This window comes from Scomber japonicus, chromosome 4 (assembly GCF_027409825.1).
Source record: "Scomber japonicus isolate fScoJap1 chromosome 4, fScoJap1.pri, whole genome shotgun sequence".
Lineage (NCBI taxonomy): Eukaryota > Metazoa > Chordata > Actinopteri > Scombriformes > Scombridae > Scomber > Scomber japonicus.
In genome coordinates, this window is record NC_070581.1 from 23,417,174 (window position 1) to 23,445,099 (window position 27,926).

Genomic DNA, 27,926 nt, shown 5'->3' on the forward strand with positions numbered 1-27,926 from the left:
ACACAATGTCTTTCTCTGCTCCAACTCTTTCAATATGTTAGAGCATGGAGAAGATGAGTGAGGGCTGACATGATACCTACAAAGGAGCTCTTGAGGAAATACTGTAGCTTGAGTGTTGACAGAAACATCAAACATGTTTCTTATGCCAATGCCACTCACTCACGGTCTCTCTCTCTCTCTCTCTCTCACACACACACACACACACACACACACACACACACACACACACACACACAAACTTCCTCTATCTATTGATTCTAATCTGCTTTCTCTTCTTCTCTAGTGGCTTCACCGATCTCAGATTTTTCTCTCTGAATGGCAATTAGCTGTGCAAAGGGAACCCTCTCTTGAGTGAATCTCTATGGTGACAGAACGGTCTTCACTTTCTGACCACATTGACAGGTACAGGTAGGTGTCCGTGACTGGTTTCCCTTTCTGGAGAATCTTGGCTGACAGGGTCACTTCCATAGAGACCGGGGCCGTCACCACATCTATACTATTCTGGGATATAACCATGACATACCTCGCGCAGTATCCGAAGCCAGCTAGCAATAAAAGAGAGAGAGAGTGTAGAAATGGCAGGTGAGAATAGGGAGGGATGAAAGACTGGGAATGATTTGAGTGTGAAATTCCACTGATAGAAAAAAAAAGCCCAGAGGCCTGTTAGATAAGACAAGAAGACAGGAAATGGTGAAGAGAAGAAGAAAGGTGCAAGACGGGAAGACAAAAGAGCAAGGAAGAGATCAGAATGTGGTTGGACACACGAATATGATGAATGGCCAGAAAGAATAGGGCCGGGCATGTGGGATATGCAAAGATGGATCCAGCGATGGGCAAGAAGGAGAGATAAATAGCTAGATAGCGATGCCCTCTCGGCATTTTTCTTCCTTTTGATCCTCGGCTTGCAACTAAAAAGATTATCAGTTTCTCAGAAACGCCTCAGTCAACAGGGAACAGCCAGCATCATCGGTTTCCTGTTGTCTCAAACAACTTGACAGAAAGCTTTTGAATGTGTATTATTGTAAATCTCTGTATGACTGGACAGTGGTGTATTACATGGAAAATGTGTCCATTTTCTTCACATCAAATGAAAGTGTTGACTCTTCAGTGAATCTGCTCCTGTATATATTTAATACTTCCCAAGCCACTGGCATTATTGGTATCCTTGATGGATTTTATTCAGTTAGCCATGAACTCTGCATTGCAGCACATAAACACACAGAGCTTGTGGAGCTTACTGCTCCATCTGCCTTCACTTCTTGCCCTGAATGTGTGAACTGTTTAACCAGGTGGGCAGATCAAAACAGCACCTGCTGAGGGCTATAACTGCAGCCAATACATATTAAACAATAACTCTACAATATATTTTAACTGAAATATTAAGTGAAGCCTTAAAAAAACACCAGATAAAGAAAACAAGGTCAGTGCAATATTTAAGTACATTTTCACAAGCACATTTTGTATTGTTTTTATTGTTTAAAAAATGTAAAAGGATTTATTATTGATGAGATAATTGATACCATACTATTAATGCATTTATTACAATTTGATTTCAAAGACATTTCTCTTTTGTTCGTACTACGCAGCCAGAGAGGACGAGTGGCATGCAAATTACCCAGCCAGCTAATACAGCGACCTTCTGTAGCTTGATGAGTTTCACTGATGAGGCCCAAATGATCAGATCATGTGGTGAGGCATATGAAACTGCACAGCACTTAAATGTTATGCTAATTCAATGGACGTAAGCTTCCATCTAAATTAAAGAGGTGGATTAAATGAAAAGCCACAAAAAAACAAAAATGTGCACACTCAATTTTTTAATAATATAGTTTTTGTTTGAGACGAATAAAATGTTCTGGGCATCAGAGCCTCTCAGACAGAATAACCTCTTGATAGGGAAAATGTTGAATTGTGCAGACTCCATACCCGCAGCTGATGCTACAACCCAATCTCTCTTGAACAGAAAAGGTTATGAGGGGACAAGGTCACATTCAGCCTTCCATTTGAATGTCACACACCCAAAATGCAAAAATAAATAATTTAGTGGATTTTGTCAAACCAGTGCAGACAAACTTAAGCCAGTTATACTCGCCTGAATGGTCAGATACTAAGTACTGTATTAATATTGTATAGGGCAGACTGTGATAACAGGTCTTGAGGGTGACAAACTTTAACAAAGCCCAAAATTCTTTAAGAACAGGCATGCAAATGGACAATGGATTAGTGTCAGTCCATGTTAACACTAAAGAGACATGTACATGAGCATATGAATTGGCTTTCCCCTGCGTTAGTATTTAACAGTAATACTATTGCAACGTCTGTGTTAGAGCTGTAAAGCGAATAGGGCAAATGATCTATTCTGAGCTTGTTACATAGTGGGTCATAGAGAACACTCAAACACACTCAACACAGATTTGAATTAAACAGAGAGGTTTCACTGTGCCCTTCCATAAAGCATCCCTTCAAATATGTGGCCGCATTAACAATTGGAATGTATTTTACAAACAAGCTTTGACAGATGTTCACTTGAGCTTCTGTGTGGGAAGCTAGTTTCTTTCTTTCTTTTTTTTTTAGATGTGTATATCTTTAACAAGACAGATTAACGTTACACATTTTAGCCAAATGGTTTATATAAAAGGTATATACAGATATACTGATGTATAAAAAGAATTCTACAAAGTATATAAATGCGGTCTTAACAAATTAAGACCGTGCAAGTGTAAGTTTCCACTATGTCACTTATTTCTTGATGATTGTGGTGATTATGATTTTATTATCATCAACTTCTTAAAATTCTATCCTCCCCTAAATACTACAGCGGATAGATAATTCATTATTTATAATAGGCTGTAATGGAGATTCACATCTCTGTTTGATATTGGTGACATGGATTCATGTTTGCAGCTGTTAACCATTTCCAGAATGCGTCTGAAGCTTTAGCCGCTGCAGGACAAAGTGGCAGACTTTGGCAGACACCTCGGATCACACTACATATATCTACCTCCTCTCTCGCCTCCTCTCATCTCCAGTCCTCTCTTTTCCACTTTTCTCCTCTTCTCTGAGGAAGGGGGAGGAAAAGACAGATAAGGCTGCTTCCTCAGAAATTACCTATCACAGCTTGGCAATGTGTTTGCCACTGCTGTCTGAGAAATGCTGAATTTGTCAATCCGGTTCAATTGAAAGGAATGTGTGAGCTCAATTTTAGCTGTCGTTTTAAATGAGTCAAGTACTGTAGGTGTATGGATATCACAGTGCACGCTGCATAGCTAAAATGGGAAACAAATCATGTTCTGCAGCATTTGTTCACTTTTTTTTTTTTTACACCAAGATTAAACCAGAGTGAAAACCTTCACAACTTATAATCAGAGGACATTCATCACCAGCAGCAAACCATACAGGCAAGATTGCTCCATGGGGCTATATGGCAGTCTCCCTCAGCTATGCACTACAGTACAGTAGATTTATAACTGCTAGTTTTCTGCAGTGGTGCTGCGAGAGGCTGTCATAAATTATAATAAAACAGCATGGCAAGCCCCACCACGCTGTTATTACCAAATCTGCAGTTATAAAGCACAGAAGTAATTGTGGGTAATGTGTATTTATTACTTACAGTGCAGAGGGTATGCGTATTTATTATCTCTCTGTAGAAGAGGTACATTTCAGCTGGAGTAATGAAGGATGTACACTAGTTATCTAAAGACCCTCCTCTTGAATCATGCACCACCATCAGCTAGCACTACTCCTTTAACCCCGACTACAGATGATGAAGAGCTCTGTCTCAGTAGCCATCCAATATTTTTTTTTCAAGTGAACCTTAGGTCTTCAGGGGCCTCTCATTCACAAAGGCAATTTCCATGATGTTCAGAGGCTGTAGTCACTCTCCTATCCAGCGTAGCCCTTACATTGGTTGACTAAGTGTTTATGAGAAACGTCTGCCTGCTTTACTCCGGCTCTGTGTATGCCTGGGAGAGATATAGCGCTGCCGTGTTGCGTTGATGTTTTATGCTCTATCTGGGACGCATCTCTTCGTAGCATGCCACAGCCTAACTGGATCACAGATGAGGTGATGTGATTGGAACAGATGGTTCTAGGTTCACTCGCTACCACTGAGGCTTCTTGTAAAGGCCCAAAATAGACTTGAAAGGACAAAAATGCCAAAGGTGACAATCACCTTGGTGTGAACAGTTACACAGGAAATGCCCATGTAAGTTGTTGAAGGTGGCACATCTTTGAACATTTCACAAGTACTCTCACAACAATGGGACACATGATCATACCACTGAATGAAGAAACCAAAAACAGATTTCTAAAGAGGTGGTTGAAGTCTGAGGTTTGGGTTTACCACTTGCTGCCATCTTGTGAGTTGCTACAGCCAGAAAATTCAAATGTGGGAAATGTTGTGTGGAGCTGTGGTATTGGGACAAGCAGTTTACTTATCCTCTGATGGGAAAATATAGCAATCACTAAAACTGAAATTAACTCTCATTGACTTTTTATTTAGAGAGAGAAGCACATTCACTTCCATACAACAGGGGAATCTACCATTGGCTCAGGCTTCACTACTCAACTACCACGAGTTACTTTTCAGAACACACACATCAAGCTCCAATGAGATTATTCTGATTCTCTTCAGCCTGTCCAGTCTAGTAGGAAACAACCACCAATTCTCTCTCATCAAATCCCGAAGAAAACCTCTACACTGATTAACAAGACTGACTGGGAGTTGAGTCCGCAGCATCCCTGGTAATTCTAACAGGGCATGAAAACCTACTGCTGAGTGGACAGAGTGACTAATGTAACATCTGGTACTACAGGGCTGATTGTGACACCTGGGAAAAGACGGCTATGCTGTACACGTTGCCCCTCTCCAATCAGGAAAACATTCCTCTCATCACATGAGTGAAATACAATTCTCCATTATTACCCGCCAGCATCCTAAATGTCAGGCCTGATTTGTAAATGATATGCTACAGCTAATTACACTGGTATTTCCAAGAGCAAAACAAACCTCTCTCCTTCCTTCTCTATGTCTCTTCTACCTCTACATCTTTCTCTAGGAAATCTCATTTTCTCCTTTTTACATCCAAGATTTTACTGCCTTTTGGGGGAAAAGAGCATTACCATTAGCAGGAAGAGCATTTAAATCATTTAAGACCCACTTCTCAAACAGGTGTCCTTTCACATCTTGGTACCAATGTCCCGAAGGTTAAAACAGCCATCTATCGGAATCAGGGTTATCAACTCAAATCCCCAGAATGACTAGGAAAATCTATGTAGTGGAAATTGATTAGTAAAAAACCCTGCTCCCTAAAAAACCTGAAAAAGGCAGTAAAATTCCAACTGCTCTAATGGACCTGCCAAATGTTAACCTTCTGTACACGCTACAACACAGCGGAAATTTGAAATTTTACAGTAAGTCCCTGAAGATGTGAAATCCTCCCCTCATGCAATTTTTCCATAATGCCTATAAGTTACGCATTCAAAAACAAATCCTCCACTGTGATGGGTGTGTTAAAACTTTGGCCGCATCCATTACCCTCCAGTGTATGAGAAGTATTTGAGTGCTGCTGTGTGTAAGTATTCTGACCATGTGCAATGGTGATATATGAGTCTACAACAGGGGTTAAGACAGCTTTTGGGCTATGTCAAATGAGTTTCAGTGCTCAACGTAACATTTTTTCCCACTTGGCTAGTGGATCAGAGTTTCACTGTCCCTTGTATATCTTTATCAATGCTAAGAGATCTGCAGAAATGTACTTGTTGGGAAAAAAACAGTGAGAGAAAGAAGATAATGGCATTTGTTTGTGAGCATGTGTTCACTCCAGGCTCCTTGTGTCTGCTTCCACGAGACAGCTGTCCACTACAGACATGGAGCTGAACTGTAATGAACGAATGAAAAAGTAGAAATGCAGGTTGAGTGTATCACGGTTATTTGTACTTTAGAACGTAACTGCTGTGAAATAATGAAGATTATATTTCTCATTGGCCAGCTTTTGTTCTCACCACCGCCGGTCGCTCTCTTTACTCGATCACCACTGCTCTCTCCCTTCATATTGCTCCCTTGCGCTCTTTCTCTCCGTTTTTTTTTTTTTTTTTTTTTAAATGGGAAGCTGACAGCAAAACCTTACTTTACTTTTAACGTTATCGAATGAAGAGAAATGTCCTCCCCTCATCCTAAACTGTATACACATGACTCTGATTGGCTACTAGCACTGCATAAACTTTAACTGGCCCGGGGCCATCAGTTATGTCGGACCTTGTGTCTTCTGGCTCCAATAGGCAGCATTGGCCCAGAGGGTCAAAGAATAGGTCACGGTAAGACATCTCGCGGGAGATGAAAGATTGTTCCAACATCTTAACCCACTGGGTATTGCTATCATCATTAGAGATGTTTTTCACAACATAGCCTTGGGATAAAATAAATGAGCCTTTAGACAGAATAAATGACTGGTCTGAAGAAGGCCTTGCTTTACCACTGTAAGGGCAGAACTCCATGAGTGCCTGGCCTCCATTAGGGTAGACAATGTGATTCTCTTTCGTGGCCTCCCCATGGCCCCTTCTCAGTTTGAGATGAGCTGAGTCTTCAGCTGCAGCCACCAGAGAGACTCACAGACAGCCACACTGACTTCAACTACCATTCAGTCCTAGAGACCAAATGAAAAGGTTGGCACATCTGAAAGACGCTGTGTCTGGAGAGAGAACGTATTAGGGCTCCAGACAGTCTGAAAGAGGAGCGTAGGCTAGTTCGTCCTGATCTGAGAACCCCGACAAAGAGCCAGCATGCACAGGGCAGACTCAGGCATCCCATTAGCCTTTGAGTCTAAATGTCAGTGTCTCTACTGGCCTAGTTCAGCAGGCTATTCCCCTTCGCCCCCCTGAGAGCTACAGCGCAAAAACACAATCAGAAGCAGGGAAAAATAAGTCAAATGTCATATGAAACTATTACAATGAAGTACAGTCGTCTCATTAAAGCCTCCTGCTGATCATGCAAATGCCTCATCCTTGAGACAACACAGGCTGTCTAATGAGGTGCAAAGAAATGGTTAATATCAACATTTCATTACAGACTGTTTAAAGAGGGTATACAAGAGATAAATACTGTAATGATCTTTAACACAGTAACTTAACATAATGTTTAGTCACCTCTCTCTTCTAACCCAAACAACCACTGTTGATGCTGAGCTGGAAGTCTTTAGGTATATTCTGTATGTTGTATAACATGTGCTGAGTCCCTTGTGAAAGTGTTTGTGTCTGTGTGTGTTAATGTAATGTATGTGTAGGCATTTGGATGTTTTTGTATTTTTGCACTGTGTTCATCTTGGTTACTGCAGCCTGGGGCCCTGCCCTTAGAATGGCCCTTGATGCCTGAGTGCTTTGTGTGACATTTCCTGGTAAAGGCCATTGTAAACAAAAGCATCTCCACAAGGAGGTAACACTACAATTTTGGTACCTTCCTCAATGAATGATAACCTCATCATAATCTCATCTTCATAGATCTCTTTTTGCAGCACAAGTAAACCCCTTCCTCCTTCTTGCATATTTTCCAGACTAAAGATTTGAGTGGACTGTGGATTCTCAGTCTCCCATTACTTTTTCTGTAAGCTATACCCTCAGTACTATTAACTGCTGAATGACTGTCCAGACGATATGCATGCTTGAGGTTAAACAGACTGCTGAAGGGGGAAAAATCTTTTTACTTAGCTTTAAGTAAACCTCCGCAAAGCAAGCTATTTAAGAAAGATGCCACAGTTGGTCTATTAAGGAACCATAACGATGGAAACAAATGGACACCGAGGAGGACAGTTTGTGAGCCAACACACAACTGTGGACCAATTTATACACTCAAAACATGGCAACAGAATCTAACTGGTGCCTAAAGACTTGCACAGCACGCGACTGGCATGCAAAGCACTTGCTCTCTTTCTCTCTCTGTATCTGCACTAATTGCGTGCATACAGTTTTAGTGGGCATAGTATACTCTCGCCAATTTGTTGGACAATAGAATCACATTAATGACATCTGCATTGTGCTCCCTGCCCCAATCCATACCCGGCTCCCTTTAACTGTAACACACTCTCTCTTTGGATCATTACTAGTAGCACACAGTGTACAATAGTGGTTTAAATTCCCCAGCTATATTCAGTTTTGTATTTATTACATTAAATACTGTAGACCTCCTCTCCCCTTCTTCCCTCTATACATTGATACATTATACACAGTACCTACTGATTCTGCTAAAATGCAAAAAAAAGGTAACAGAAAAAAAAGACTAGTGTTGTTGGCTTGTGTTTTTGCCATGGCAACATATCACTCAGTTTCCATCAACATTCAGAAAGGGCAAAAACAGTTGGCGTCAGCTTCCATCCTCATGTTCAGAGACCATCCATTGCACTCCATCTTATCTCATCCTATCCCAAATTGCAATTAGCTAACCCAAATCACCATGGTCTAAATCACATTCACCACCTCACTCTGGCCTTGGTTCACCAACCCATTACACACATTCCTCGCAACTAACCTCCTTTTTATGACACACACCCCATCCCCTCTCCCCTTAACCTCACACTCCGCTCACACACTCCCAATGCTGCAGTTTGAGGCTAACCTATTCACTGTAGAATGTGCTCTGCAATGCAATGTAAAGGTTGAACATTACCAAAGGGAGTCTGGGTTTTACAACTACTGGCAATAATCCATTAAGTCGCCAGTGTGGTCACAGTGGTTTTAGCTTTAGTACAGTTAATGGTAACATCTCGTCTCCTTTTCAGCAGCACTGGGACAGAGTTTCTGTATACACAGCCATCGGGAAGCTAAATGTGGCATGGGATGCATTTTTTAAAGAAAGAAGTCTGCAAAGAAATATCACTTATGTTTAATCCATTTATGAAAAAAACATTACAATTTCACTGAGATGCCTTTTGGCTGTTGTTGTTTGGAAATTAGATTAAGCTGCTGTTAGCAACTTTAAATAGACTGCATGATTCAAATTAAATACAGAAATACATACATGGAAATTAAATAACAACACTCTTAAGCTCAATTACCCCTGCAAGAAGTCAATGGGATGTAGAAAAACAACCCCGTACACACAAAAACACACAAGAGACAGAGGCAGAGAAAAAGAGACAAAAGGACAAACTGAGACACATTGGGACTGATAAAAAATGCAGGAAGCTGGTTTAGCAGTGGTTGCGATGTCGCCAGGGAATTCACACAATTGTTGACTTCCATGTAGAGAAAGACAATGAGTTCAGCTTCATTGACTTCTACAGAGGCAGTGAAGCACAGTAATTACCATGGCTCAGACAGAGGAGGCGCTACCACCACAAACATTCAGCACTGTGACAGTTCAGAAACAAACACGCACACACACACAAACAAGTTGACACACATGTTGACCTTAACTACATTTTTTAACTAATGCACGCTGGCGCACAGAGAAAGTATACAGTAGCAAGGCAGGGATTATTCTTCAGGCCCGAAAGGCTGAAGGGGAGTAGAAGTAGCTGCAGTTGCCAGTGATAGAGGTGGATAAACAATATCACAGGGGTAAGAATGTGCTACAGGATAGGAACACATAGACCAAGAAGTATGAAAAAATGAGGAATGAGAATCCCCAAACAATCTAATCTGTCCTTGAGTGCCCTCCTACTGCAGCATTGTTCTGTCAGAGCCAGATAAGTTGGGAGGCGCTGCAGTGAGTGAACAGAGGAGAAGAGAGAAAAGAGAAAATCAATGATAAGAGTCTCCACTTGCCACAGTAAAGGACTGAGGTGAGTAAGAGGGGCAGGCTGAGGTGGGTGCAGTTGGGGCAGATTATAGAGGATGGAGGGAATAGGGAGAGGGGTGTGCTGCTAAGAGGCTGCCTGGCATTGATCCTGGTGGGGGTATGAGCATTGTGTCATCCCCCCAAACAACCATTAACAATTCAGAATACCCTAAGATCACTACACAAGGCCCAGTGTTGTAAACATGTTTACTTGCCCAAATGGCCAAAAGCACATATAATTCCAAGGCAAGTACTCCCTGTGTGGGTAATAGGTGACAGTGAGAAAAGAAACCCATTTTGTCGAGTTCAAGATAAGCAAATCCTTTTTCCCTTGATGATGACATGAGAATACTTTATGCTAAATGTGCAGACATCCCATCAGATAGGTGTAATATATACAACCTCTTTGTCTTCCACCTCAGGTCACCCATCCAGGGCCTGCTTAATTCATTAAACGCTATCTTAAGTGGCTGAACTGATGGACTTCTATTATTCAAAAAGTTTCAGAGCAAGGCCTCCAATACAATTACCTCCAAGCACTGGTATCTAAATTAAAGTTAAATATTTAGAAAATCTATCTAAAGCTGCTAGAGGTATGTGGGCTGGATGTTTTATGTGTTCATTTCCGAGATAAATCTGACTGCAAACAAATGAAGAAGAAAATAATTTGCCATGAGTCTGTTCTGAATTTTCTGAGCGCTGTGGTTTTCTCTGTCCAAACATCTGGTGGTTTGGAAAGAAAGCATGTTTGTACATGTTCATATTCAAAAGCACACAGACACATATACATCAGGACCTGATGCTTGACTTCCAACAGGACAGAGACACCTGTCATCATTTCAGGAGGCTCATACTGACTAAACCAGTTGATGAAAAGGTTTCTTGTTACTGTACTGTTGTTCTATTACTGTAGGAAAGAAAAGATGTTGGCACCACTGATGGGGAAGTGAGGACAATCACTCATCGATTCATTCCATCAATAATGCTAATTTCCATCCAGTTCCTTACTTTTGTCAACTGGGAGGTTGTTGATGGCCTTGCATAGTGAGTCCATAAATTGTTCTTCTCTCACTGTGATCTGACAAGGCATTTGCATCTTTTAGGGCAAGGTCAATGAATGTGGACCAATTTTACTCAGCAGGTAGTAAAATCAGACACCTGCAGATGACTGACAAGTACTTTCTCTCACAAATACTTCCTGCACCTGACTGGACAAATGCCCAAGCTGCTACTAGTCTGTCCTTGGGTTGTGCTTCAGAAAACAACATTGCTCATTGTTGTCATCATCTAAAACATTCCTGGAAGCTCCCTCAAAGACTTGGCTGCCGCTGCCAGACTTCATCAATTATCAGTGGTCATTTTACAAGACTAATTTCTCATCTTAAAAAACAGGGACTTCCACAAGGACATGGAGTATCTAGCCAGTGGGGGGAAAAGTGCCCAGCTACCATCCCCATTCCCCACCTCCACTTCTTTTGTCATTTAGAATTCAAGGAAAGTTTTAGTCAGACATACCATGACATAAATGGAAAAACAGATTATTTTAAGGGGAAACATGTTGTTAATAATGTCTCATGAAGCCTGTGTTACTGTTTGTTTAAATCATGATGCAAATTATCAGGGATGTGCAACTAAATCACATACTGCACACGTAGACTAACTGAATACTACACATCTAACACAGTTCTAAAGTAAAATATCCTCCATGATAATTAAAATTAAAACCAATTCAAAACTTTAATTTTTAATGTATTAATTCTAATAAACTTTATCAACTTTTTATGATTTCCACTACACTTTAGCTTTCTTTCCGGTGGCATCTTTCCTCTCCCTTTTCTTCTCTATACTGCACACGTATTGACAGTAAGCACATATGAATTCAAAATGAAAATTCACTTTGTTACATAAAAAGCAGGAAAGAAGAAAATGACTCAATGACTGGGTAACCAAAACTGTAAACCATTAATAAAATGTATGATGTGGAAAAACAGTATACTTCATCATATATATTACTGCAGGAAATTCCATTACATCAATATTAGTTTGCAGTGTTACAGTGTGAGGCTAAAGCATAGCCTACATTTTCCTGTTTCATTGACAACACTGCTGTTTTAGTGTATGTATCAATGTGTTAGAGTTGGCTCTGCTGTATAAAGTGCAGTGTAAAAAAGGCAACTCATTCATTCATTAAGCCAATAATACAATGTATAGTGTATGTCATTCCTCCTGCCCTCTGCTGCTGATATGATTCACTGCCTGCAGGGACTAGTTTGTCTCTGCTAGTAGCCAAGTTTACAAATTATTTCATTAGAGAAACAGGCTATATACAGACAGCTTTCATTTTAGCTTGTTTGCAACACAATTAGCCTAACAAGTGTGCTGTGGTTGTGTAAAACCTGATGGTAGACTGTGTTGAAAATATGACTCTCATACATGCTTGCTGAACAGGTGCTTTCATTAAGTATTTATTGGCCTTTTACTTTTTATTACACTTACAGAAACTAACATAGTTGTCGTCAATTCGAGTTATCTTTGAGTTATCCTTCCTCCACACCTGGTTCACTGAGTACACTGCAGCCTCTCTGCTATGCTGTGTTTGCCCTGTGTGTGTGTGTGTGTTTGTGTGTGTGTGTAGAGCATGCACTAAACATGCAGCCCCGCCCCAGGCAGAGAGCAGAGCAGAGGACAGCAGAAGCAGCGCAACCATAAATGATAAAATGATAAATCAATATGTGGCGGTCAGATGTTGATATTGCCGGCATTGTTTTGAAGCAGAGGTCAGTGGTTGTACTATTAATGTATACGCGTAGTGAATCACAACTTGTTAATAAAGTAGCTGGCTCGACTTCAATGAGGCTGTTTATGGAAAGCTCTGAAAAAAAGCTTACAAAAAAATAAGGGTAGGTTGTTGAGGCTAGATCAATGATTGCAGAATTATTATTATTTCAAATTATGAATTGGATTTGTCAATCTACAGTATCAGTCTATATGTCTTAAACACCTGTACACACATACACACACACACACACACAGGGCCACATATATGTTCTGTTAAGAAGAAGGACTTTCTTTGTTTTTTGGCATAGATTAGTGCTTCAGCTGTGAGGAAAGGACAGCCCAATTTGTCAAGAGAGTGCATGGAGCTAATCACATCAAAGGAACTGCTACCCAGGCTAATATCAGCCCACGAGCAGGACGCCTCATTCATTAGTCTGCATCTGCAGGACAAATCATTTCTATGCTGACATACAAAAGCAACACACACGCAAGCCAATACCGTGCCTGCTAAAACTTCACTGTGCTACTGACATGCGATAAACAATGCCAAAGATACCTGATGTGATGAATTCGATGTGACACCATATTTAACTTTCTGAATTGTTTTCCGTACAATGCCTCGCACCGTAACTTCCTGCATGGTAAAGCGCTACTGGAATGCACACTGCAGCAATCATGCGTATGCAAATGTGTGTGTGTGCTTGAAAGAAAAATGGCCTTTTCTCTACGGCACACTTCCATTTAGAGCGCCTTACCCTCTCTCCGCTGCTTGAGTGGAAATACGGATCAATTGGATGAAAGATGTTTCCGCCTCTTCTCTATAAGAAGGAGCAACATGGCATCGTGTGAAGAATATTTTACCTTCTTAGCCATAACAGAACAGATTTGTGCCCTTAAATGCAGTATCATTTGTCTCCATTTTCTCTGTCCAGTGGGTATCACATCTGAGTCAGCATTTTTACACACCCTCCTCTGAGAAGGCAAACCCTCCTCAAGGGCTTTTCTGGCCACAGACAAGATTACAGTTAAGGTAAAAGACCACAACTATTCAAACTCCTGGTATAAATGTTGCCATTTGCTGAGGGGAACCAAACCACTAAGAGGCTTATTTATTTAGTCATTATACTGCAGCACATCAACCACAAAAACTTTATAGCCACAGTTTGCATCAAGCCAGCGAGAAGCAATACAAAATTCTACTATTGAATATTTCCCATCCTTACTAGTCCTGTCAGCTCAACTGTCTTTGCTTTTGTCCAACTTTGCTTTGACTGTATGCAACTCACAAAAAAGAACAGCATGCCTGAGATGAGCATACGTAGACTGTTTACGTTGTTACATACCTAATGTGGTGGTCATAAATGAGGATGAGAGTGTGCAACGCTATATAAAGCCTTACTGACTGGCAGTTAATTCAAGCTCATACATGTTGCCTGTCACATGGCTGAGATGGTGTTATGCTCTGCTTCTGTTCTGTAAATCCTTTTCATCATAGATACAGTGTTTGTGTTGTTGTTGTGGTGAGGTACTGTAGCATGATGAGACCAAGTCTTTTATCACAGTCTCACTGAATGTCTTTATTCTGCTTTCCTATTTCATTTTCTTCAGTTCATCTCATTCGGTGGAAGAGAAAGCAAACTTTCTCAAGTTCAACATTCATCAACCAGCATTCCCGATTTTACAAACATTTGCACTCACGCCCGTTTGCACACAAACACACACACAGTGATGCATGAAGAAACAAAGAAAATATCCCTGATTCTAAACCTATTTTCTTAAAACACAACAGGAACTGTCAAATAGCTGTCGCTAAACTTTGTGATTCACCAAACTATGAATAATTTGTGCATAAATTAAGTGAAGGGATAATGAGAAATGCCACGCTTCTGTGATGAGAGGAAATGGAACACAGCAGTGGCCAATCAACTCATGAAGATTGGAAATAGAATCAACAACCTCACCTGACATTAGAAACATGTAGGGATGAAAAACCTGACTGGAGAGTCAATACGTTTTCTTGGCTCTGGTGCCTGACCAGCTGTAAAAGAAGGGGCTGGGGCTTCTGTGTGGACATGGGGAGAGGAGCCGCTAAAGATAAGATGCACTGCCCCCTTAGCCGTCTCTCCTAGCCGGGGGGGGGGGGGGGGGGGGTTATGTTTCTCTGTTCTTTTCCAAGCTTTGAAGCTGTAATGCCTCTGATCTGTCATCTATCTCATGCCTCCCATGCTGTCCAGTGCACGTCTGCTCATGAGTAGGACGATGTGACAGCACCGCAGCCTATGCACAGTGGGAAAGGTGGCCAAGCCTGTCTTCTGGAACAAGCAGGGTATGGTAATGTAAATTCATTAAAGATCCCGGTTCTGATGTGACAGTTAAATATTAGCTGGCTGCTGTGCCAGTGCTGTCATTTTGACCAGATTACCCCTCCACAGCCTTAGGTAAGTATAGGCATTTATAAACATGAGAAATCAACAGTTTCACAGTGGGGTGTGCTGATGTTTTCTTTAGAGTACTTTTCCATTTACCACACAGCACTGTAAAAAGGCTGCCAACTATACTATGGTTAAGGCCACAAGTGGGCTAGAGGCTGAACGATAAGCACAACTGATGATCAAGATAGATTTTGTTAGGTGTTGGTGGTCCATCAGCTGTGGTCCTGAAATACACCCGATGAAGACACCCAGACAATATCACAATAATCTCCCACGCCCTCACAATATCTCCCAACCCCCCCCCCCCACAGCCCGGGGGTGTCTGCCTGGGAGGCACATCAGCGTGTATCTCCCTACGGTCTTTCTCTCTGCCACCATGGCAAATCAATTCTTAATAAACCATCTGAAGGCTTCCTCTACTATACCTTTCATTTCCCCTCCTCAAAGCTGCAGGGCAAATTAGCCTGCCAAGAGGATGAGAGGGAGCAAGCGGCAGAAGAAAGCGAGAGAGAGAGGGATGAAAAAAAAAACGACCCAACACCTAAATTAACAAATCACTGTTCTTAATTAATCAGGGAATTACAAGCAGATCTGTGGGTTTGAGACGTGACTGACATGGCTAGCACTCCCTGCATCTGCTTTTGTTATAGCTGCTGGCGTGGAGAAGCAGAGAGAGGAAAAGGAGGAGAGGAAAGGCAGATGAAAGCTTAATAAAAACTCTCTGCAGAGCCCCCTGAGCAGAATAGCGAGGCAGTTACCTCTACTCCTCCTCCCCTCCTTTCTTTGGTTTCCTCTTCCTCCCACTCTCTTATATCCTTCCTCATTCCTCCCATACTTAGTTTCTCTCCCCTCCCACTCAAACTATCTCTATCCCCTGACTATTCCCCTTTATCCACTCCCTGCCCCTCTCCTCCCTCTATACCTTTCACTAGTTCTGAAACCTATGTTTGCTAATGAGGTGTGGGATTGACAGCTGGATTACACCGTTGCTGTGTAATCCTTTCCTTTCTGTGTTTAGGATAATCATCCCCCCAGACCAGGGCCTTGCCTTCTGTCTCTAAGGACAATCAACAATGTATGTTGTGCTTGTGTGTGTGCATTTATATATATATATTATATATAAGTACATGCATGTGCAAAATTCAATATTATGTGACTAACCTTTCCTAAAGCCCAGTTCATAGGAGGACAATAAAACATTAATTATCTTCACTGTGCGTTAAAGCTAACAGTATGCCAATCATTATGCTGGACCACCTGCACTCTGCTACATAGTTCATAAAGCATTGAATGGTATAGAGTTAACCCATCTTTCTGTCCATCCAAGTCCTACCTTAGAGCAAAGAAAGAAGACTGTCTGCTTGCTTGCCAACCTGTCTATAGCTCCTCATCCCATTGTACCCCAGAGATTGAGCAAACACTGTCTTCTTTTCTAAGTGTGAGTGCTCCTTCAGCCCTTCTCCTCCTCCTCTGTCTTTCCTCCCTCCTTCCTCTCTGCCTTTCCCTTCTTTCCCTCCCTCCCTCACTGGAGCTTGGTCCCTCGGCGGCCAAAGGATTCACTTTGTTTTTGATCATTCTCAGACTCAGAGCTAGACAACTTATCTGCTTCTCTACATTCTCCCAGGCCCAGAGGAGGAAAACAGGGCCTTTTATTACCCTCATTCCTTGCCTCTTCCTCTGATGTGCTGAAAAAGACAATAGACAGATAGGGAGAGTGAGAAGAAAGGGATTCTGGCCAGTGTGCTTTTAAAAGCATATTGGTCCCAAGGCTTGAAACAGCTGGCTCACTAGCCTACATTTAGTCATGGAGTTTGACCAATAGTATTACAAGGCCTTTTGAGCCTCACAGACAGAAATATGCTGCAGTGTCACACAGCAATCTTCAGCTTCTGGTTCAGAATATCTTTGCAAAAGCAATTATTACAATTCTCCAAAGCAGAACACTCATCCACAGTAATTTAGAATAAGCATGTAGTGTTAAAATTAAGATGAACTGTGCCTGTGATTGTTAACGTTCTGAGGAAAAGCAAGCCAGAAAAACTTCAAGGCTAATGGGTTATTGCAAAAATAAAAAAATGTAAAAAAGAAAAAATTCTGTATCCTGTTATATCAATGTGTTGGCAGAAAATAATTGAACTTTTTCTCACATCAAAGGGAAATGGTCTTTTTACAGTAGAGAACTATATTTGAAATGATCAGTCTACAGTAGCAAGTGCAGTAGGAATCTGAAACAGCCTTAATACACAATAAAAATCATCATGATCCTACATTCAACCATAATTTCATTAATTTATACATATATTCATAGCTCAGTGGAGGGATAATGTTAACAGAGTATATGCAAGTTCATAACACTTCATAAAACGGTTGCCACAGCTACAATGATCTGCCTATGATGTTTATTTATTGAGAAAGAGGAACATCACGTAGTTTCACACCACAGGATGTGATTCCTTTTTGAACATATCTTGATGTCTTCCATAACAATTCAATAACAACAACAACAAATTACATAAAATTAACTGGCAAAACAAATGGCAGAGTTCATACAAACGGCATCAAGCATAAGGTGTGTTTTACTTTAGAGGTGACTGTTTCATTGATTTAACAATCCTGTAAATTCTGTTCTACCAAGAATTGTCTAATAATGATCAAACAGTATCTTCTAAAGCTTCCTCGTTCCTACTGCCTGTAGCCTTTTTTGTGCTTTACTTACTATGTGCATTGATTTTTTGCCAGCATGTTAAAATTCCCACATTATATCATAGACTCATAGTATATAAAGTTTATACAGCCAATGTATTACACACATATGGAAATATATGGATGCCCACATGGACGCATGCCATGGACGGCTCTGACATTCACATCACATTCACATCCATTTCTAACATTTTTTTCTTTACATTGGATGATGGATTAAAGTGAAGCTATGCAATCAAAAATCAAAGCACCATGTCCTCTGATCTTCTGAGATGCAGATAATTTCTCCACTGCCATGACACTCAGTCACAATTCTATTACCTTAGTGGTGGATAATATACAATATCATATTCAATCAGAACTTGTAACATTACATGTAGTGCTGGAATGACCAGTCAATTAATTAATTTATCTTCTAAGTAATTCATTACAGAAAGTATTAACTTGTTGAAGCGTCTAAGATGTCTTATTTATTGAATGTTGGTCTCAGCAAAGAAGCTTTCTGAAGTCTTATGCTTGGGCTCTCAGAACTTGTGACGGTAATTTTTTAACCACTTTCTGACATTTTATAAATGATTCATTTATTAACAGGAAAAGGTAATTGACAGATTCTGATGAAAATTAGTGTTAGCTAGTGTAGCCCTAAATTAATGAAATCTAACTAATGAAATTATGATTTTGAGGTTTTCCACATAAACCTGCCAAGGTCTGGAGCACTACCCCAACCTCGAAGACCTAACTAGCCCGATAACACTGCCCCCAACCAAAGGGAGATACAAAAATTCCCCCTTTGGGGAAATCAATAAAGTCTGTCTACAAACCAACACCTATCTTGACATGAATCATCAGACACTGTTTTTCAAAGACCAGAGTTCCTCTGGAAGTGCCTTTGTTAGCCCTTTATTAGCTTTTAGCCTGTTGAATAGCGTCGGCCTAGACACCATGGGACTTATCATTGTCTTCTGATTAATTAACATTACTGGCACTCTGTTTGTCGACCCCCAACTCCTCCATCCTTTTCTCCCTCTGTCCCCTGTGTTCCTGCACGGCTTCCTTATTCAGAGACGATGATTCGACTGTGTGCTAAACTTAAGAACTTAATGGGGAACATTCACAGGGAGTTTGGGACACAATTAGTGATTACCAGACAGCCATGTCTTCTGAGGGCTTCCATCCTTCGTTTCATCCTCCCTTAACAAAGAAGAGGGATCTCCAAGCAAAGGGAATAGCATATGAGGTTGTAATGCTCTTGGATTTGTCCTGCCCACATTCTCAGAGAGATCATACACTTCTTCTAGTTGATTAGAAAAGACTGAGAAATGGACAGAAGTCTCTTTAATTAACAATAATGATCTGACCTCAGTTTGAGGAAACCAGGCATGGTGCAGAGATAATGAAGGTCTGGGTTAGAGGTTAGAATATTTTTCCATGTTCTTTTTAAGGAGAGTTTTCATAACAATGTAAATTAGCTTTTCGCCCACTTCTCGTTAATTATGTTTTGTCACAGGAAACCTGAGTTCTGAGAAGCGGAAGACTGCATCTTTAAATTACACAGTGCTTATACAGTTCAGAAATAATACAGTGGAAGAATCTCCAACTGCAAAATGGTGTCACCCATTCCACGACCACTGCCTTTGTTTATCATCAACAAAATAAAAAGCAATGGAGCCGTGATATAATAGCTGAATTATCACTTTATGGTGCCTTCACAGTGGCTTCATTTCTAACTGAATCAATTAGGCTGTAATTAAAATCCATAGTCAAACAGAGGCAGTGGAGGAGCTGGGAGTGAGTGGGCAGGAAGAGGACACCACAGAGTTTGGGCTTAGGCCAAAGTTATACTGGAGTAGTGGGCGGCCTGCGAGGGGAAATCTGGATCCCATTTGTTTTACAGTACCATAATGGGTTTCTGTGTTACTTTGCATGTGCGTGCATGTGTGTGTGTGTTGCCATGAATGTGCAATAAAAGTGAATAACACTTCATAAGATAATGTGCTAGCTGCTTCAGGGTACAGAGCGTTATCTTATACTTTAAGTCTTTCTCCCTCCACTTCTGCCTCCATTTCATCCTCCCTCTGACAGTAGCCTAGCTGAAGGACATGGTCAGTGTGACTCTTGAGCAAAGAGAAAACAGCCTTGCAGGCTTATCGTTATCCTGCTGGTGTAATCCCTGTCCACCACATCCCAGCAAAAGAACAGCCCTGGGAGTGCCTTGCATCGCTCTTGCTCCTCATGACAAACTATTTTACCAAAGACAGCAGGGACACCTTACAGCAGCCGCAGTGTAGTCTTAATCTGACACCACCAACAAAAACACCTCTCCTAACCTCTGACAAAACGTGCATGTGTGTGAGTGTGTGTATGAGAGAGCGAGCTTGTAGTGTCCCCTGTCATCTCACAGCCCATACAGACCATCTGTGCATTAAAGAGCTGGAGTCCAAGCAAAGTATTTAAACGGGTTTAATGTCTTCAGGGGGGCCATAACCTTGGTCCTGTAGGACCCCAGAAGGCCCATCATACCAAGGCAGGAGGTCTCTTAATGTACCAAGCAGATGACAAGGATGCAGAGTTCACACACACCACAGAGAAACTCAATCTGCAGGAAGTCAGCCTCCCAATTTTTTTTCATCCACTCTCCTCTTCCCTCCCTCCCTCCCTCCCTGTCTCCTTTGTCCCTCCTCTCAAAACAACAGGAGAAGATGTCAAAAATCTCATTAAAAAATAATGGCCTCCACCTGCTAGCTTTCTTCTTTTTTCATCCTCTCCCGCTTGCCTTTCTAATGACCAGCTTGGAAAAACCTGGAGGATACGTGCTATCCACAGAGCGCCGGACAACTACCTCAGTGCACACAGCACATTCAACCACAAAAAACACGCACACACATCAAGCACACAAAAGCATATAACTGTTCCTCCACATGGATTCCCAAGCTTAACAGTATTAATCAAAAGGAACTCCTGCAGGTGTAATGCCTGCCCCCCATGCTTATCTCATAAACCACTCATGTCTAGACCTAAACGGGGGATAAAAAAATACTCAACCATGTGGCCAAATCATCTACAGTATACGAGCCTCACTGGAAAATCTACACACAATTCTTTACAACTATTGGACACATACATCTGGCCTGAGGTTACACGTTAAGTAAATATATGTCATCTGACTATTTGTAATAGCTCCCTGAGGTCAAATTAGCCTTTGGCCTGAAGAGCATAAACCAGCACCTCAGTATGTCTGTAGTGTCTTCACCACTTCACAAGACATCTAACAAATGTCAGCCTCATGTGTTTCTGTAATTAATAACCATGGAAAAATGGATGTGTCTGAGCCTGTCTCCGTGACTGAATATCCCCACAAAAATTAGCCATAAACCATGTAATGGTTGAAACAGATGGCAGAGAGAATGAGGATTTGTGTTATTCTGCGATACAACAGAAATTAGATGTTTATACGGACGGGCTGAGACCAAACATGAATGATTCAGAACAACGGCATGCGAGAATCAAAGAGAGATAGGGACTTTTCAAAAAGATTAGAATAAAATAAGACACCACAATCCAAAACTAATAAAGACAAAAAGCAAACAATGAGAGCGATTTAGGCAGAAAAAAAGAAGAAACAAAGGAGGCTATATTCCAACCATGTCTAATCTCCATAAGGACGCCTGTCTGCTATCGACCCAGATAACACTGCAGGCTGTGTGTCATGAGATTTGGGGCAAAAGGTAAACAGGAAATCAAAACAATCTAATTCTCTTTGAGAGTGTGGGGAAAGAGAGAACTGATGTATTGTCCATCCCTAAGGAGTGTGCAAAAATAAATGACATCTTTTATTCAGGCTCTTGTGAGTTGCAGCTTCGAAGCGGACTTCTGTCCCCACATCCCCAACACTCTGAACCATAGAAGACTGCGTGTCATCAGCTCTGATTTTTGGTAGAAGGAAAAGTAAATTTACACTCTGCCTTTGGTATTATCAATACCAAAGGCAGAGGATCCTGTGAGATTTGAGATACTGAGCTTTTTTCATAGTAATGTGCATTATGCTGAGCATGACATGATACTCACTGTGTATCAACTAATGTGCTTCAAGTTGCAAACGGATGTTCATAACACAAAGCCTACAGCAAAGTAACAGCGTGGCTATTGGACTTTGAAAAATCACCTAAAGCCTAACAGGAAAGCTTCAATAACCAAGGCAAGTGAGACTTATCAAGCAGGGCCTTCTGAGTGCCCGCTGGAAGAGATTTTTCGAAATATTATCCTGAGGAAAAGTACAGCACAGAACAATTTGTTTCATTCAGAATGCAAAGCTCTCTACCATTTCTCCTGGTTTCTAGTTATAGTGGTGAGCAACAGCCAGCATATGCAAGAAAATGATATGAATATGACAAAAACAAGGTGGCACTGAAGGGAGAGAGAAGTGATCTAGGTCACAGAGGGAAGGCACAGATTTAAATGGCATCAACTGCATAGTGAATCTCTACAGAATGGCAGGATATAAAGAAGTGCAGTAGATATAGAATATGTGTATGAGGGTGTGAAAGAGGGAGAGAGTGAGAAAGATGGAGAGAGAGAAAGGAGACAGAAGCCTGAACCTGGTCAAGAAAGGTTAAAGGCTGATATGGTCACCTTAATACAGACATTCAGGCCATTCATCCTGTCTGATGAGTTACTGGAGGGATCTCATTTTCAAAATGGAGCCAAGCATGAGTGGAGTTTTTAAAAACAAAGTGATGACTGCAGAGAAAATCTCAATTTCTCTCAGAAGCAGCACAGTGGACGTCAGCATCCTTATAACTCAGGTACCCACTTCTCCAAAAAAAGCACATACACATATCACAATTAACCAAATATGTCTTGCAATCCCCATTGACTTCACTCTATGTCTCTTACTTCTCCATACACACACACACACACACACACACACACACACACACACACTAACTTAACCACAGTCACACAGAAAGTGAGGTCTGCCCAAAACCACCAGTAACCCAAACAAAGTCCAAGGTCAGCAGAGTGGGCTCACTGAGCTGAAACCACCATCCCTGGCTTTCATTACCAGGAACAGAATCAGCAGAGGGATACAGGGACACATGGGATGAGGTTACGTTAGCTGGCTCTGTTTATCTGTGTGAATCTGGCCGTGTCCCAACTCAGACCCTCTCGTCTGTGAGAACACAAAACACTCCAAACATCGTGACAGCATTGTTGATCCAAATATCAAACCCTTAGATTATTACAACAACAAACTGTATTTCTCTACACGTCTAAAATGGACTCCGACTGAACACGAACACTGTTAACTGTTTTTACAGAAGGGGAAACTGTTTTGTGAGTGTGTGAATCAGTCATTCAGTGAGTAATGTTAACCAGGCTCTACCTCTAATGGCGCCTCAAGTGTGTGAGTGGTAAAGAACCTGTCATAGCTTTAATGAAAACCAGGCACAAAAGACAGTGGGTGTTCTCAGCAGTGAATGTGTTATATGTATATCTATGCACACACACACACACACACACACACACACACACACACACACACACACACACACACAAACAAGATGAATGAGACTTCTCACCCCTAAAACCTATTATCTCACCTCTTAAACCCATGCTGTTTCTAAGCTGTTCATGAAAAATGCTTTTTTTTTTTTTTTTTGGGGGGGGGGGGGGGGTTACATAGTTAAACTAAAAACATCAATACTCAGTGTTGTATAAATGAAAGTCAAATTCCAAAACCTTCCTGCTTATAATACAACCGTATAAACTAAACAGTCCCATTTCCTGTGTGTTTCAGACATTAAGTTTGGTAACTGGCAGGAGTATTCCTGATAAATAAAGAGAAAATCAATTCACTCAGCAGGAACAATAGAGTGTGTCGACTTCACATTCATATTTATTGTTATGATATTTTATTAAACAAACTGTGTTAATCAATGAAAGTCTGTAGTTGTCCAGAACAGCCAGAATTATTTTGAAAGTGATCTGGTAACATTTATCAAAAGCATAGTCACAGAATGCTGGAAATGACTCATGAACACAACAGAAAAGCAAATTAAATTGTTTACACACACACTTACACTCACAAAAAGGGAAACTAAATGATTTCATTAAGTTATGACAATTTATCTCAGATGGCACCATTATAAAACATGCAATGTCGCAAAACCTCAGCCTTTGCTTTGTTGTCAGCTTTGGCTTTGTCATCATGTTTGCTGTGGTCGTCTTAACGACTGCACTTTATGTTTTTGACAATTTGTAACATCAGAGTGACTCAAAATGATAAAATGTGAAATACAGCACCCTCATACTCCTCCTCCTCCTCCTCCTCCTCCCTGCTGACCTCTTGTCTAGACCCAGGCATCTTCCTTATCATGGCCAAGGTCCTAGTTCTGTCCTTCCCATTATTCCTCCAGTGGCTAACATGAATATATAGTATATATGTTTGTGTGTGCGTGTGTGTGTGCATTTGTGGGTGTCATTACTCCTGTCCCCATCTGACGGTTTTGGGTTAAACAATGTTATTATTAAAGCCTTTCCAGAGTAGCTTCCTGCCTCCCCCCAGTGACACCCTTACCAACTATAAATCAAGTGTCTGAACCCTGTAAATCACATATGATGTATGTGTGTGTGTGTGTGTGTGTGTGTGTGTGTTTGTGCAGATGTGTGTACGCCTGGCCACTGCAGCTGTGCTCTCAGACACACATGAAGGCGAAATTGCAGCTGTGAGTGTGCCACGGCAAAGAGGAGCCTGTGTGACTTTAGCTAAATCGTTTTAAACACCACAGAGGAAAGAAATGATGAATATTATATTAAAACATATGCTTGTGCTGTGATTTAAGGGAATACTGTAAATGTATAATGAGTCTATATGTTTTATGAGTGGAGGCTGTCATGGTTTAGTTGGTCTGATAACACATCAATGCTTGAAGCTGACTTTAGTGTGGCTCATGTTGGAGAAAAGTGTGCAGTAAAATCAAACATTAATGATAAACTGAGTTCCTAACACTGAAAACAACCCTATTATACCACTGACGAGGAGTTTATATCTGAATGGAGACAGAGACAATTTCGTCTCCCTGAGAACAAACCAGATTGAATAATGCTCTCTGAAACACATGGCTCCCGTGCAGCAGTGATTGTTTCTGATTGTATTGACACCCCCTGCTGGGCTGAAGACTTTACTACCACATGGAGAGATCAACTCTCACCAAATGACAATGTCTCTCATCCAATCTCATTTCAAGCCAGGTTACAATACACCAAAGTTAATGAAACACTAAAATCAAGCTTCCTCCAGACTCATACAACTCCAGCAAAGAACAAACAAATATAGACACAAAATAGTAAACAGACAAAAAATAATACATTGTACCCCTGTGTTGTATATATCCTTAGTCTAAAAAGCCTGTGTGTGAATCTGCGTGCACGCTCACACTCAAGAGATAGTCTAGACAGCTGTATCCCCGCCAGGTCTCTCACGGCTAAGGAGAGTGAGAAATATATACTGTGCAGCTGCTGAAGACACAGTCGACCCACAAAAGAGCTATTGTGCGCCCACAGCAAAACAATACAGCTTAGCTGAGCTATGAGAAAAAACCATTGGGATCAATAGAGAATTGCAATTAGCCCACATTGGCAGGAGCAGTGCCAGATTAGACACAGGATGTCGATTCCATTTCCTGCACTATCGGGCCCCCAAACTTGGTTGGCTTACTGTGTAATTGGAGCAATACACATACAGCTGGGTAAGACGTAGCGTGATGGTGACAATATCTAAGATTATAGTGACAGAGATAATGATGATAATAATGTTGACGAGGTTGAGCAAGGTCAAAACAGCATGCAGGCAAGCATTTGGAGTGAATATAATACATGGCATGTAACTATGTGCATTTTACAACTTTTTAAAAAACATGTCAATCTGTGCTTCTTTGTCTGAAACCCTCAGTTACTACATTGCAACACCACACTACAACAGAAAACACATGTCCTGACTTTATAAACCTGAGTTGCTCCTTATCAGTTCATTTCTGATGCAATATTTGATGTCATCATCAGTTTCAAGCACATGCATCAATGTGACTGATTCTTTTCAGTTTTCTAAGTTTTACATCTATTTTCCAAATTCAATAATCTGAAAAAGATATGTCCTGGCTCCAAAAGAAAATACATCACAGTACGCATTTCCTTCACAAGCTTGAGTGCAGTGAGGGAACTCTTTCACTCACACTTTAAATCTTCCTGATGAAATGTAAAAGAACTGACTTGCCAATTAAAGGCCTTACCTTTGAGTATGCCTTGGCCTTGCAGTACATCCCTTGAAATCGGCACAGAGTAGAAGCTTTGTGAGAAGCCAGGTCGGCAGGGACCCTTGGTAGCATGCTCCCCATTATTCCTCTGCATGGGAGAGAATATAATGTAAGACATCGATACACATGGATTCTATTGATTTGTGGCTTCTCTTTGGCCCTGAGCTTTGGTGGAAAGCAGCATATAGCTCAACAGCTTGCAGAAATACAAGTTTATCAACTATATGCTCCTGAGCATGGGCATATTACTGAATAAATTCTAGCACACTGCAATATCAGTGATAAAATGTGCTGTGTGACTCTCGCCATAAGGAAAGCAGCCTGAATAAATGAGGACAGCTCTCATATTGTTAAGTATTGTGCTCAGGGTTAAGTGAGACACACAAACACAGACTACATTCACATAAAGGAAAACTGAAAGGAATGCAGCAAAATGTCCTCACTCTTCATACTAGCTACCAGATGAGTCCAGAGAACTGTGAAAGGACTGCACGGTTTATGAGTACATGTTTGGTGTGTGTATACACAACTCAAGAGGTCTGCAGAAAACTTTGCACCCAGCATTTAGTGCTAACTGTCGGTTAAATTGAACAACCTGACCCAAGACACTAAAGGCGCACAACTGAATGTGCGCCGACATTGAATGTGCCAAGGCTGGCTGGAGTCTGAATGTAGAAAAGGCATTACCCACCAGTGCTCTCCTCTTTGGAGAGAATAATAAAGGAGTATACTGTCGTCTCATTTGACTGACTTACGCGGAGCAATGGCTTTGGTCGCAAGAAAAGAGGTGAAACATTTGGGAGAGCTACTTGATGCGCCGTTTGGAGTCCCGCACCGGCGGCGACTAATACAGCTTTCATTGATTAAATGAAAAGCACCATACAACTTTAAAACACACAAGTTAAAATTTAAACAGAAAACCCTAAATGAAAAAGGAGTGCGTATTACTAAAATAAGCGGTTTGGTTACATTAGTTTGGTATAGCATTAACCCTGGTTTTACCCTGGGTGATTTGTGCAGTGTTTTTGTACTGTATTGCAGCTCATTGATGAACCCGCAACGACCCAGAGAAAACCTGACGACAATAAGCGTGGACAGCGCTGGATCTTTCATTCACTTTCTTTATTTTTTTCCTCTTACAAATTGAAATTCATAAGGGAACCAATTACACTACTTGTAAGGATATAACGAGCAGCGCTGCGTTGCGGCATCAGCGCGCTGGACTCCGACTACATGACTTTATTTAAGCTTGTGTGCCATGTCTTTGCCCCCCTGTACCTCAGAGATGCTGTATCTCACACTCTTACAACTCCCCTACATATCTCAAGCTATACTAAAGAATGAGAAATCTCACCCAGAATGTGTCAAGAAGAAGGGCTGCTGTCAGGACCAGAGCGAAGTCAGTTCTCATCGTGGCGAGCAATCGAGCCAGGGCTGCCTGGACGAGGAATCAGAAAGAGGGTCGAATCGTAATTCTTCTCCAATAATTGGGTAATTTATCCCCCTCTTTGGTAAGACTGTTCGTTACGTCCCCCCTTGCGCTCCGTGAGTGTGCTGCAGCTCTGCCCCGAGTTTCCCCGGCTCTCATCTGCAGGTGAGCGCTCCGCTCAGCACCAAGGCGCAGCCAGCGTCACTCTCCAACCCCTCCTATCACCCGGTGCAGGAAAACTCCACACACGCACTTAAAGAAACACTGGTTGGAGCTTCGGTTCAAACGAACACGTCTGTCCGACGACCCCAATATTTCAATCCCTTTGACGACCTAAAGGGCTTGGCAGTTTTATGTTTGCGGATGAAAGGGTCGTTAGACCATGATTAAGCCCAAACATGGCAAACGCATTAACCATTGGCCACGAAACTTCCAACGCTTCTTTAAAAGCATATGGCCTCAACATGACACTGTATCGACATCATTAGATCTTAACGGTTAAC

General features: G+C 41.4%; 1 protein-coding gene across 1 annotated transcript in view; it reads right to left on the reverse strand.

Annotated features, from left to right (window-relative positions):
• LOC128357958 (cadherin-4-like) overlaps positions 1 to 27,523 on the reverse strand; it is a 240,201-nt gene extending 212,678 nt beyond the window's left edge. The window contains exons 1-2 of the mRNA XM_053318395.1: positions 27,349 to 27,523; positions 25,971 to 26,082 (exon numbers count right to left, since the gene is read on the reverse strand). Coding sequence (XP_053174370.1) covers positions 25,971 to 26,082; positions 27,349 to 27,405 — 169 coding nt within the window. The 5' untranslated portion in view covers positions 27,406 to 27,523. The remainder of the gene's footprint in view (positions 1 to 25,970; positions 26,083 to 27,348) is intronic.
• Between the last annotated feature and the right edge of the window lie 403 nt (positions 27,524 to 27,926).